The sequence below is a fragment of the Mus pahari genome, chromosome 6 (assembly GCF_900095145.1).
Source record: "Mus pahari chromosome 6, PAHARI_EIJ_v1.1, whole genome shotgun sequence".
Lineage (NCBI taxonomy): Eukaryota > Metazoa > Chordata > Mammalia > Rodentia > Muridae > Mus > Mus pahari.
The window spans coordinates 60199672-60212502 of record NC_034595.1 but is presented as its reverse complement, the minus strand read 5'-3'; the positions used below and the strand labels follow the sequence as shown (position 1 = coordinate 60212502).

The window sequence follows — 12831 nt, the reverse complement described above, 5'->3', positions numbered from 1 at the left end:
ACACACACACACACACACACACACACACACTAAACTTTTTTTTAAAAGTGAATTTTATGGTATCTGAATTATACCTCAGTTTTAAAACTGAAACAAGGGATGTTAGGAAAGAAAAAGCTACATATGTATATTAGTTAGAAATAGTATGTCAGGCCCGGTGGTGCATGCTGGGAATCTCAGCACTTGGCAGATGGAGGGAGGAGGGTCTCAAGTCAGAGACTGGTCTGTCTCAAAACCAACCAAACAAACCAACAGCAAACACTGGAGGGACACTTAAACTTGCAGCCTTCCCTACTACCCAAAGGCTCAGTGAATGGTCCCAAAGGGTTACAGAAGACACCCCTGTCCCACCCCCCAGGAGTCAATGAGAATAGGAAATCACCAGGTCTCTGTGACTGTGGGAACCACCTGGCTGTCTACACACTGTAAAAGGGGTGCGTGGGCAATTTGGATGAGATTTCCTGGGGGTCATGGTGACCCAGAAAGTGTAATGCTCTCACGGGGTCCCTCTAGTCCATGTTCTCCCTGGGTGTGCACTTGCACGTGTGCACTCCTCAGGGGCTTGAGCTCACCTGGGTTTGAGGTAGCTGAGTGCTTCTGAGAACTGGTTGGTAAGGAAGAGGTCCAGGGCTGTCATGCATTGGTCTAGGGCCTCATGGAGGCTGCTCACAGGAGACCTGAGGGAAGAGAAAGACACGTCCCTGACACGTGACAGACACGTGGGAGGCTTGGCAGAGCCTCCCCGGCCCGCTCAACCTGACAACTGGTCTGTCCGTGCTACAGTGAGACATGGGGATGGTTTACAGCCACCTCTCGGGGATCCCAGTGGTGGAAAGAGGGAAGGTGTCACCTGAGACTCAGTGACAGGGTGGGGACAGGGCTAAGGATGGGGAGCAAGGAAGCCATAAGAGTGAGCTTTCTTACCATTTACAATTGTAAAGGGAGTCCTTGTGGCCCTTCTGACCCATTGGGCTTTACTGTCCCACTGGGGGACCCTGCCAACCACTTGTTCCTCTCTGGGTATTTCTTCTCCAAGTTCTTACTGACCTCAGACCTACACTCTAGAACAGACCCTGTCACAATGGGCCATGGAAGGCAGTGGTCCAGTAAGAGCATTCCAGAGCCTTCTAGACTCATCACCTTCCTGATGGCCTCTCCCTTCCTGGCCCTCTTCTGGTGCTCAAGTCTCTTGACAGCTCCTAGCATCCTACCTATATATTTAAATTATTGTCTGTCTCCATCCACTAAAATACAAACATCTAAAAAACAGGAATCTTGGGCTAGAGAGATGGCTCAGCGGTTAAGAGCACTGACTGCTCTTCGAAAGGTCCTGAGTTCAATTCCCAGCAACCACATGGTGGTTCATAGCCATCTGTAACGGGATCTTGATGCCCTCTTCTGGAGTGTCTGAAGGCAGAGACAGTGTACTCTTATACGTACGATAAATACATCTTGCTCTATCACTTCAGCATTCCCAGCCCTTGTGTCTGGCACAAAGCAAGCTCCTAACCAATACATGGGCGAGTAAAATAAATGCAAGTAAAGTAAAATAAATGCAAGGATGGCACTTTCCTGGCTCTCAATTTTCCCTTTTGAAAATGCTGCTTCTCCAGGGGTCGTATCATCGCATGACACGTAGTGGCGCTTTGTCTTTTGAAACAGGGTCTCCCTGGCTACTCTGGGACTCTTTATAGCTGGCCTGGAACTCTCAGAGATCCACCTGCCTCAGTGCTGGGATTACAGGCATGCATCTGAAAGGAGATTGTTATAGAAGTTTGCAGTACTGCTGACGAAAATCCTGACCCTCCAACCGAAGTGAGGAGAAAGTTCCCACTCGGCCAGCTCCTACACACACCCTGAGGCCCGTCGGCAGGTCCTCCCTGGCAAAGGGAGACGATTCAAAGTTCACCTCCCGTACATTCTCCCAAGTCTGCTCCCTCCCAGCCCTGCCATCTTAATGAGCAACACATCTGAACCCAGTTTCTCCAGCCAGAAGTCTGATAGCCATCTTTGACCCAGTCCTCTCACTGGACTCCATCACCAAACATCATCAGCTCTGAAACCTGTCTTACCCACCTGCCTCCATGCCTGTGGGCCTCTGGGCCAAGCTGCTGCCATGGTAACCCAAGTCTGACAGGAAACCCCCCTTTTCTCTTTTGTGACCTCCTATCCAGTCTCTTGGCTGCTTTAATACTGAATTTCATGTCCCATGAGAGGGGCTTCTTCTGGTCTCTCTTAGGGTCTGCATTCATTTGTTGGTGACGGTTATTTGTATTTGTGTTTCAAATAATAAAGACCATTTCCAAGTTGATAGAGAGATACACCAAGGCAGATTTAAGTTGATACATCCTTCAGCTAACACCAGCCTTTGCAGTGGAGGAAGCTAGGATAGTTTTGTCTGGTTTCTGTGTGTGTATATGTGTGTGTGTGTGTGTGTGTGTGTGTGTACATCCATGGCACATGTGTGGAGATCAGCCAACAACTTGTGGGAGTCAGTAGTGCTTCTACCATGTGTCTCACAGGGACTGAACTCAGATCTCCAGGCTGGGCAGCAAACACCTTCACCTGCTGAGCCCTCTTGCCTACCCTTGTAGCTATTGTGGTTTGAACGAGAAATGTCCCCTTTAGGCCTCTGTAGAAACATTCAGTCCCCAGCCAGCTAGTGTTGATTTAGGGAAGGACCTTTTGGGGGTGGGGTTTTCCTAAGGGAAGTGGGCCACTAGGGGTGCACCCTGAGTGAGGCTTTATAGCCCAGCTCTTCTTCCTGTTTGTTCTTGCTTCCTACATATAGATGTGATGTGAGCGGTCAGCTTCCTGCCCCTGCTACCACTGTCCCCAGATGCAGACTGTGTCCCCCAAGAACTGTAAGCCCAGGATAATCCCTTTCTTACATTGCAATTGTCAGAGTTGTTTTATTACAGTAACAGAAAAAAGAAGCTAAGATGGGGCTGGGGGGTCGGTGGCTCACCAGTTTAGAGTACTTGTGCCTGCAGAGGACCAGGGCCCAGCCTCCCCCTCTGGCTTCTGTAGGCACCAGGCACACATGCATGCCGGCAAGATATTCATATAGATAAAAATGAATAAATAAATATCAAAGAGGAGGGCGACGAAGACAGCAAACCAAGCTGACTCAAGTGCTCAGCTCTGTCCTCTTGCCCTAGCCTTCCAAGAGCTGGGTTTAACAGGTGAGAACTTCCTTCAGGGATTCTCCGCCCTCACCTCCCCCTCCCCCCCCCACCCCCACAGTGGTCCACAGCTCCCTGCTCCCCTTCTCTGGCTTTCTTTGTGTAGTTCCTCCTCAGGTGTGGGATTTGCTGCGTTTTCCAGGTTGATTGTGGTTTTCCTTTCCCAGAGGCGCCGCTGGGTTCTTTCAGATCTGTGGTTATTTTAGACAGCATTTGGTTCCCTGCCTATTGTTTCAGATTCAGCTTCAACTTCTTCACACATCTTAGACACAACTAATTCTATATTATTTTAGTCTTTTAGAGCCTCAGAGAAAACAATTCTGCTATTTATTGTTTCTGGTGTCTGTCACTTTCAGTGGCTTGTTTCCCTGGGCATGTTATACCTTTATCACTAACTCACATCTGAGTATTCCCAAAGGGACTTTGGGATAGGACCCATTCCTTCAGAAAGGACCATGCTGACTTGGCCAGGTTCCCTGAGCACCACCATCCTGAGGCTGTAAAATTCATTATGTTACTTTATGGATTCTAGGTCCTCAAAGGTAGTGTGCATTTAAACACACACACACACACACACACACACACACACACACACACACACACACCGAAGCTCTTACAAGAAAGTCAACTGGTATTTGCATTTTTAGGGAATTCTTTCCCAGGACTCCCCTAATATTTACTGATACTGGACCCTCCAGGGCCCCCACTTAAGGGCAGGGGAAAGAGGTTGTGTCCAGAATCTTCACACAGTTCAAGTCCCAAACCCAGTTTCCTGTGCCTTGAGTGGCTGGAGCTTTCTGAGTCTGAAAGCCACTAGGTTGCCATGGCTTTCCAGTCACGCCCCAGCCCCCACAGCGAGGGAGGACCAACTGATGACACAAGTTCAGGAGGTCACCGTAGAGGGTGCCTGGAGGGACTAACCCACTGAGCCTCCAGGTCTGAGCCTCTGCTGCCAACGCTAATCTCTAACTCACCTCTGTCTTAATACCAACAGGTATCATCTAAAAGCACAGATCTGACCGTGTTACTTCAAACCCATCATGGTTTCTGGTGCCTCTTAGAGCAAAGACCCATGTCCTTTCCATGGTCATAAAAGGCCCAACCCAAGGCTGGCTGGCCCTCTTCTCAGGAGGCCTGTCCTGTCTGTCTTCCTTTGTGCTTAGGTCTAGCCTAGCAACCAGTGTCCAACCCAGTCATTTTTGTGGCCTGAACTAACCAGGAGGCAGGAAACATAGTGCCATGGGTACTCAATGACATTCTTAATTTGTACCCTCAAAATATTAGTGACACGGGGTTATACCCACTGCAGAAGAGAAAACAGAGACATAGAGGTGAGGTGACTTGACCAAACCCACAGAGCCGAGTGCTGGGCCCGAACCTGAATTTCTGCCTATGTAGGTGTCCAACGGCTTGACCTCAAGTGCAGAGGCCAAAGCCTGCCTCTCCTTTCTGCCGACACTCTACCCCTCTCATCCTATCCGGAGTAGAGGTGATAAAGACACACAGCTTGAGAGGGACTTGCTCCCCTGGGGCCCCAGCACCTTTTGGACTTAACTAAAGTAAGTTAGTCTACGGTAACCTCCCTTTACACTAGAGACAGTCCTGAACCCCATTCCCCCTGTCTTCCATCCCCCCACACCTACCAAACTCTCTTGGCTCCTGTTCAGTCTGGGCTCTGGAACCTGCCTTTGAGGTACTCAGTGTTCTGAAGCCTCCAGAGCAGGCAGAGCGATGACGGCCACAGCTGACAGGGCTGTGACTGTGAAAATCATCAGGGCTGAAGAAGCCCCAGCTCAGCCTGGACACTTAAGGAAGGCATCTGAGCCACATGGGACTGAGCAGAAACCAAGGTGGACAAAGCAGCCCCCAAAGAGACCAGGGTACAGAGAGAGCCAGGGTTGGTAGTGCCACAAGGTGGTCCTGAGGCACTGCAGGCTGGACAGGCTGTAGACAGACTGCAGAAAGCCTGCGGGATGGAGACATGAGGCAAGGGCTGCCCAGGGAGCCCAGGAAGACTGGGGACATTAGCTCTATGGGACTAATGGCATTGACGACCACTCCCTTATCTAAATTAACCAAGTTTATTATTTTGCTCAATGCTTCCCCCCAGCTGAGCTCTTATCTACATGTGACAGATAAGGGAGTAAAGGTGCTGCTGTGTCAGCCCACTCCTCTCGGGGGCTTTCTGCAAGGGCAAAGCACAGGACTTGCCCCAGGCTTCCCCTGCTCTCGCTGGGAAGGAGGGCCTAAGTCTCCACAGGCTGTCCCCTGGTCACCCAGGCCTTTCTGTTCCAGGGCACCTTGTTCTGCCCAACTTAGATTTTTGTGACGGTGGCCTCTACTATCCTTAAGGACATTGAGGCATGGGTAAAGGAATGAAGATGGGCAGGCAATGAGCTGGATGGAACATGGCTGGTGACCTACATCAGGGTCCTAGGCACCGTGGAGAAGAACTGTCCCGTTCAGGCACATCCACAGTCACACACACATGCACGCGTGGGAGGCCACTGTGAGAAGCAAGCTGGAGGGTGGGAGGGGTGCCCGGTGGCTGGAGCCACTCTCCTTCTCTTTCCTCCCCATCTCCCTATGTCGTTTGGGCTGGTACTTTGAAGTCTCATTGGCAGTCCTGGGGACAAGGTGACCGGGAGACCCCCCACCCCCCCGACTCAGTTTACCTCTTACCCTAACCTCAAGCCAGAAGACCAAAGTCACTCAGGAGGCAGACTGGAGCCAGCCCTAGATTTTAATCTCTGTTCTGCCCTTTGGGGATGGAGAACTATTGCTCAAGGAATGCAGCGAGTATCTATAGGGAGTTGTGGCTTCTGAATTGACCTTTCTAGGTTTCAAATAGGTCCAAGAGGTTTTGCTCAAAGCCCCCTGTATTCCTGTGGCCCTTAGCTGCACATGATCAGTACTATATGAAGACACTTAACAGGACATGGCCTTTCAGAGTTTTGAAAGCAGACAGCCTTGGGCCAAGCTGCAGCTCAGCAGTTACTTGGTCACCTGCTAGAGGTGTTTCTGGTTTTGTCCTTTGAGAGTGGACTGGGGCTCTTATATCTAAGGCTAGCCTGGGACTCACCATGTAAGCATGGATGAGCTTGGATTTACGATCCCCTTGCCTCTGCCTCCCACGAGCTGGGATTACAGGTTGTGTTCTACGATGCCCAGCTTCACTTGGTGCCAAGGGATCAAACCCAGGGCTCTGTGCATGCTAGACAAGCGCCATACCAACTGAGCTCCAACCCCAGCCTGGAGAAAGTTCTTCAACTTGGATAGGCCTCTATTTCCTCATCAGTACAATGGGTTTAATGGTACCTACAGCCCGGGAATGTGAGGAAAGACTGAGGTGGGAATACGCAGGAAGTATCACTGGACGTTCTTGCCCCATGCTATGCACGGTTCATCACTCTCATCAAGCAGGGCGACAGTAAGAAGGGAACAAGCCAGGCTGGGAGGCCCAGTCCTATAGTCCCAGCACCCAGGAAGGCTGAGGCAGGAAGATCTGAATCTGAGGCCAGATGAGGTCGACATAGTGAGATCCTGTCAAAAAGAAAGAGGGGGTGGGGGAAGGGGAGGTGGAAGGGAGGGAGGGAAAGGCTTGAGAGCACACTGTAACTACCAGGGGGACCACAGAGGCACACTCCTGTGTACATACAGGAATACTCTGTGTGAACAGACAGACACAGTATCTAACAAGAAGGATGAATAAATAACTGGAGTCTTTACACAGGGTGGGGAAGCTGGTGCCAGGGTGGGGGGGACCAGCATGTGGGCCCAAGGAGGCAAAAACCTCAGAAACCAAACTTAGAAGAGTAAGCCACAGAACGGCATGTGCTGCAGGTTCTGTTAACAGAACACTTGGAAGTAAGAGCAGACTCATCCCCCCCCCCCTCCTTGCTGGATTGTTTTTAGATTTTTCCCATACTCAGCAGGAGAATAAAAATGGAAAACAATAAACTCAAGACTCAGGCTGGCAGTTATCTCTGGAGAGGGAAGAGGGAAGGCAGTGAGTGGGGGTGGGGTGTTCCAGAGGGTTTCACTACCACGACTTCTCTCTTAAAAGGAGGATAGAGTATGTGGAACACAGAGTTAGTATCTGGCAACACAGGGTGACAAGAACCCAGGGCATTACCATAGAGGCTAGAGGAAGGCTTAGCTGTTAAGTGCTGCTCTCGTGGAAGGCCAGAGTCTGGTTCCCAGGACCCTCACTGATGGCTCACAACTGCCTATAATTCCAATTACAGGAGATCTGATGCCCTCTTCTGGACTCTCTATATACATAATTTAAATTTAAAATTCAAAATACCTTAGAATTATTTACCACATTCTTCTGAAGCCTTAAAAACATTTCACTTTTTTTTTTTTTTTTTTTTGGTTTTCTGAGACAGGGTTTCTCTGTGTAGCTCTGGCTGTCCTGGAACGCACTCTGCAGACCAGGCTGGCCTCGCACTCAGAAATCTTCCTGCCTCTGCCTCCCGAGTGCTGGGACTTAAGGTGTGTGCCACCACGGCCCAGCCCGTTTCAGATTTTTTAACTGGGCATGGTGGCACATGCCTGTAGTCCTAGCTGGTGGGAGGTAGGGATGGGACCATGAGGAGTTCAAAGGTCATCCTTGGGTACACAGAGCGTACACCAGCAGCCTGGGCTACAGGAGACCCTGTTTCAACCCACCCTGTCCCCACTGCCAAGCAAGTATTGTTATATGGTAGATAAAACTTTATTACAGTTATACCCAGACCAGCAGCTCTGAGTGCTTGCTGAGACTAAGTGTCTACAGGTGGAAGTGGGATTGGCTTCTACTTTGGTTTTCTTCTCAAATCCCACAAGGATGGCACTGACCAGAAGCAGGGGACTGGACAAATGGACCTGTGTGAGCACAAAGACTAGGCCCTCACAGGCATACTGGAACACAGATGTTCTGTTTTTGCTAGAACTTTGTGCTTACTGGCCTGGGAGCAGGGTTAGAGGCGCCCAGGGTTTTTCCAGGGACTCAGGCACAGCTGTGGTATATAGGCAAGAGGAACAAGTCTGGCTTTCAGCCAGCAAGTCTGGATTTGTGGATGGAAGCCTTGTTCCATGTCTGCCTTTTCTCCTCAAGACCACGGTTCTAGTACTGAAGGGTGGTGTCCCGACAGGGCTGTGCAGAAAGGTAGCCAGCCAAGCTCCAGAGCTGAGTTTTCAGTTTCCCTCAGCAGGAAGAGCGTAGCTAACCCAGCCTCTCTGTGTTTTCCAAAGCAGGAACCAGATGTCAGGGAGGTAAAAGCCTTGACCAAAATTATACAACAGAAAATGATTAGGGGGGAACTTAACAGGTGACTTCCTCCAGCCACGGTGTTCCCCAGCACGGAGCTCCAACTCTCTCAGACCCACACTATACTCACAGGCCCTGGGGAGGCTTCCAGCTGGCTGGTGGCTTCTCTCCTCCCTGTTCATCTGTCAGGCCTCAGGCCCTTGGCAAATATTGTCACTGGTCTGAGTCTCCAGGTAAGGCAGGCACCCCTCCCAGCTCACCTGAGCAGGATCTCTGCCCAGCAACCTCCCAGCAGCCCGGGATCCCAGCAACTGCCCCCTACCGCACTGAAACCCAAGGCACAGCAGGGCTGCAGATTATCTCCAGACAGCAACTGGCAGTGCCCGGGTTCAATCTAGGGGGTCTGACTGTGACTTCGGAGGGGTGGGGGTGGGGCTGGCCAAGACAGCCATGTTGATAGTGACAGCACCCACCTTGACAACCTAGGTTCCTGCTACATCCAATACCCCGGGCCCGAGCACACTTAGAGCCCTTCAAATACCCAAAACATCCCTAAAGGGAATGCCACCAGACAGAGCTGTGTTCAAATCTCACTTTCCACTCTTACTTCCCGGATAATCAAAGTCACTTAAGAGCTATGCCTCAGTTTTCTCATCTGTAAAGGAGGGTGATCGTAACAAGGCCCTCCCCACGGGTACAGACTCCATGAGGAGGAAGAGAAAGTTGGGACCCAGAAGGCCTGTGACTGAGTCAGGGTCCCCAGGAGGCAGCGGGGCGCGGGCTGCAGGCTGCGCAGCGGCTGGAGCCGCAGTGCGGTCCCGGGGCTCCTCCTGGGAGGCCCCCCTCAGCGTTCGCCCCGCAAGGCCCTCGCCCGGAGGCGGCCTCCGCCACTCACCCCGCGGGCAGGTCGCCGGGGCCGCTGGCCGTGGTCATCGTTGCGCGCGCCGGACGCCAGGCGCAGCCCAGGTGCTGCGGCCGGATCCCAGCGACGCGGCGGCCAGGGAGGGGCGCGCCGGGGGGCGGGGAAGGCGACGGGGCCGGGCCGGTCTCGGGCTGCCCACCCGCGCAGTGGGACCATGGCCGCGCCCGCGCTGCGCAGTGCCCGCCCCTGGCGCTGGCCAGGTGGGACCCCGGCGCTCAAGGTCGGCGCGGCCGGGCCTCGGAGCATCGGCGCAGACACCGACCGGAGCTGCCGACACCTCCACCCACTCGGGCTGGGAAATCCTCCACCTTCCCTAGGCCTCAGCTCCCGGCCCCACACCTGAGATCTCGCGGTCCAGCCTCACTGCCGGGCCATCTTAGCAGAGAAAGCCTAGCTTCTGCAGACAGGCTGGACATTCATTCTAACCGCTTGCCCAAACGGGGCCAGTGTTTTGCAAGAGACCAGAAGGCGGGAAAGCAGGAGGGTTAGCACGCACCGCTAGCAGGCAGCTCACACTCGCCCTCTCAAACAATTCCTAAAATTGCCATTTTTTTCAGATGCGAAAACTCGAGCGGTTGAGTTCATGTGACCTGTGTAGAGCCACTCTACAATAAGTGGCCAGCAGGAACTGCAACTTAGCCCTCCTAACTCCAAAGCTCACACTCAGCCCCTTCTCCCTTTGGCCCCCTCCTCTCTCACTCCCAGAGTGAGTGGTCCATCCCCAGATGCTCACTTTGCACTTAGACCCGAGACAGGTTCCGAAGAAGCCCACTTGATCTTCTAGCAGAGAGCCCTGGCTCATTAAGAGTTAACCGGCCACTACCTCTGGGCCCCAGATGCTCTGGTGACTCATCATAACACGTGGCTGCCATTAGATTAAAGCTGTCCCTTTAGAAAGGCAAGGGACAGGAGGAGGGATTGGCCCTGAGCTCCAGGATGTCAGAAGAGGAAGCAAGAAAGAGCAGCCTGCAAATGCAGCCATGGTGGGAAGGACTTGGACCAGATCCCAGAGGAGTCAAGCAACTTGAATTTAGGAATAGGGAGAAATGTCTGGGGGATGCTCCTCACATCAAGAACACTGCCTGGAAAGACTGTGAGTTGTTTGTTGTTCTTTTTAAACTTATTTTTATGTGTATTAGAGTTTTGCCTGCATCTATGTCCGTGTAAAAGTGTCAGATCCCCCGGAGCTGGAGTTACAGACATTGGGAGCCGCCATGTAGGTGCTGGGAATTGAACCTCTGTCCTCTGGAAGAGCAGCCAATACTCTTAACTGCTGAACTATTTCCCAGGATGTTCTTATGCTGCCCTGTGTGAGCAGAGGCCAGGCACTGCTCTGTGGAAACTACCCCGGCTTCCGTAGCCTCACAATGGGCTTGAAAAGACAACAATGGGAACCTGACCATAACAGCATGTACCAGCAACTATTTTTTAAGGAATCCAGAGGAGGGTGAGTATGTTGGGGGAGAAGGAGGAGTAAGGAGGGTGGAGGGAGGGAGGGTCTGTCCGGAGCAGGTGGGAGCTGAGCCTTGAGAAGTGTGTTAATGAAATTGGAAGTAGGTGTGCTCCATGAGGGACCAATATAGACAAAGGCACAGGAGTGGGTAAGGACACACTGTGAAGGTTGGAGTTTGTGGTTCTGAAGAGACCAGTGTAGAGATGAGTGAGTCCTAGGTGATGAGGCTGAAGCCTGTCACGTGCCCCACACAGTCATGTCCTTGGGCATTTGTACATGCTGTGCCTTTAGCCTAGAACACACACTCCTTCCTGGTCACATAGTTCATCCATGGAACCAGGGATGGAGACAGAAGCTTATCACTGAAAGGTCTCTTTTCAAAAGAAAAGACAGTCATTCACAACACTACACACTTGTTATTTAATACTTGGGAGGTAGAGGCAGAAGGCTCAGGAGTTCAAAATCATCCTTAGCTAAGGCTAAGGGCTTCCAGGCTAGCTAGACTATATGAGACAGAAATGGACAGACAGGGGCTGGAGAGATGGCTCAGCAGGTAAGAGCACTGACTGCTCTTCCGAAGGTCCTGAGTTCAAATCCCAGCAACCACATGGTGCCTCACAACCACCCGTAATGAAATCTGATGCCCTCTTCTGGTGCATCTGAAGACAGCTACAGTGTATTTATGTATAAAAATAAATAAATCTCTGAGCCAGAGTGAGCAGGGCCAACCGGAGCGAGCGGGGCCAATTGGAGTGAGCAGAGGTCCTAAATTCAATACCCAACAACCAGATGAAGGCTCACAACCATCTGTTCAGCTACAGTGTACTCATATACATAAAATAAATAAATAAATATTTAAAAAAGAGAAATGGACAGACAGACAGCATGAAAGCGAGCATAGGGGATAGGTAGACACAACAGATTGCCAATGTAAAAAAATTCAGGGTCTTGTTGGAGCAACAGAGGAGGCCAGGTAAGTGGTCCTGAAGCACTGAGCTCCATTAGTTCTGATTCTATTTAGCTTGGCTAAAAAAAATTCTATTTTTATTAAGAACTTGTATCGGTTCAGATATCACCTCTCCCGGGAAGTCCCTGGCTGGGTCCCAGACTCTTACCTCCAGTGAGCAGCCCTAACACCTGTGGGTAACACTGTGTCTGAGACGGGAAGGAGCAGGAAGAGATGCCTGTACGTGATTCTCGCGGACATCTCTCAAGGTACGGTAAAGTCTGATCGTCACTGTCTGTCTGTGGATGCCTGACAGTGAACACTGGCTTCAGGGAGGTCCCAGCTCCCTCTGAGGGAGTCATGGCTGACTCATGTCAAAGGCCTCTTACAAGCCACATGTGCTTGTAATCTTAGCCGACTTTCATTTCTAACTACTCTGTGAAGCTCAGTTTCTGCAGAGGGAAATATATTTTAAAAATATATATTTTTTAAAAATTTTTTATACTCCCCTGTGAGCAGCACGATTCAAGCATACGGAGACGGAGAGGCCTGGCATGCAGCACAGCAGTACTGCTGGTGCCCGGGGAGGGATTCTGCACTTCTCCCCGTTTCACAGATGAGAACAGTTGAGCAGAGGTCAGCAGCAGAGTCAGAACTCTTCTCCCATCACCACAGTGGTCCTCAAGCTGGAGCCAGACATCCAGTGAGTCAGTGGGGAGTCCCCAAGGCCGGTCCTGGTCCTCAAGAGTTCTGGCCCAGCTTCAGCTCATTATTGCTTCTTCCTCCCAGTCTACTCAGTGCCATGTTGAGCCAACAACTGAGCCTGAGGACTAACTTCCCAAGTCTCAGTCCCTTCCTCACCTGTCGGGACACCTGTTCCCTGACTTGTCATACCTGCGAGATGTCACAGCTACTTTCCTTCCTCATTTCCTCCACAGCCCACAAGAACACACAGCCAGGACCACTAGCTTCTCCACTTCAGGACCACTATACACTGTTCACACTGCCCTTCAGGACCACTATACACTGTTCACACTGCCCTTCAGGACCACTATACACTGTTCACACTGC

At 51.5% G+C, this 12831-nt stretch overlaps 1 protein-coding gene and 1 long non-coding RNA gene across 4 annotated transcripts in view; one reads left to right on the top strand and one right to left on the bottom strand.

The window, feature by feature from the left end:
• The window catches only part of Ttc39a (tetratricopeptide repeat domain 39A), a 40081-nt gene extending 29926 nt beyond the window's left edge, over positions 1–10155 (bottom strand). Inside the window, exons 1-2 of one of the 3 annotated variants that reach the window (XM_029540349.1) lie at positions 10095–10155; positions 573–677 (exon numbers count right to left, since the gene is read on the bottom strand). In XM_029540349.1, the coding sequence (XP_029396209.1) occupies positions 573–637 (65 nt within the window). In that variant the 5' untranslated portion in view covers positions 638–677; positions 10095–10155. Of the gene's footprint in view, positions 1–572; positions 678–9334; positions 9439–10094 lie in introns of those variants that run through there. The other 2 variants (XM_021199936.1, XM_029540350.1) reach the window with 2 other exon arrangements.
• A 225-nt stretch (positions 10156–10380) lies between these two features.
• LOC110322956 lies at positions 10381–12723 on the top strand. The gene is made up of 4 exons (XR_002380616.1): positions 10381–10808; positions 11936–12029; positions 12377–12478; positions 12550–12723. It is a non-coding gene; the product is annotated as an uncharacterized LOC110322956 (long non-coding RNA).
• The last annotated feature ends 108 nt before the right edge of the window (positions 12724–12831 follow it).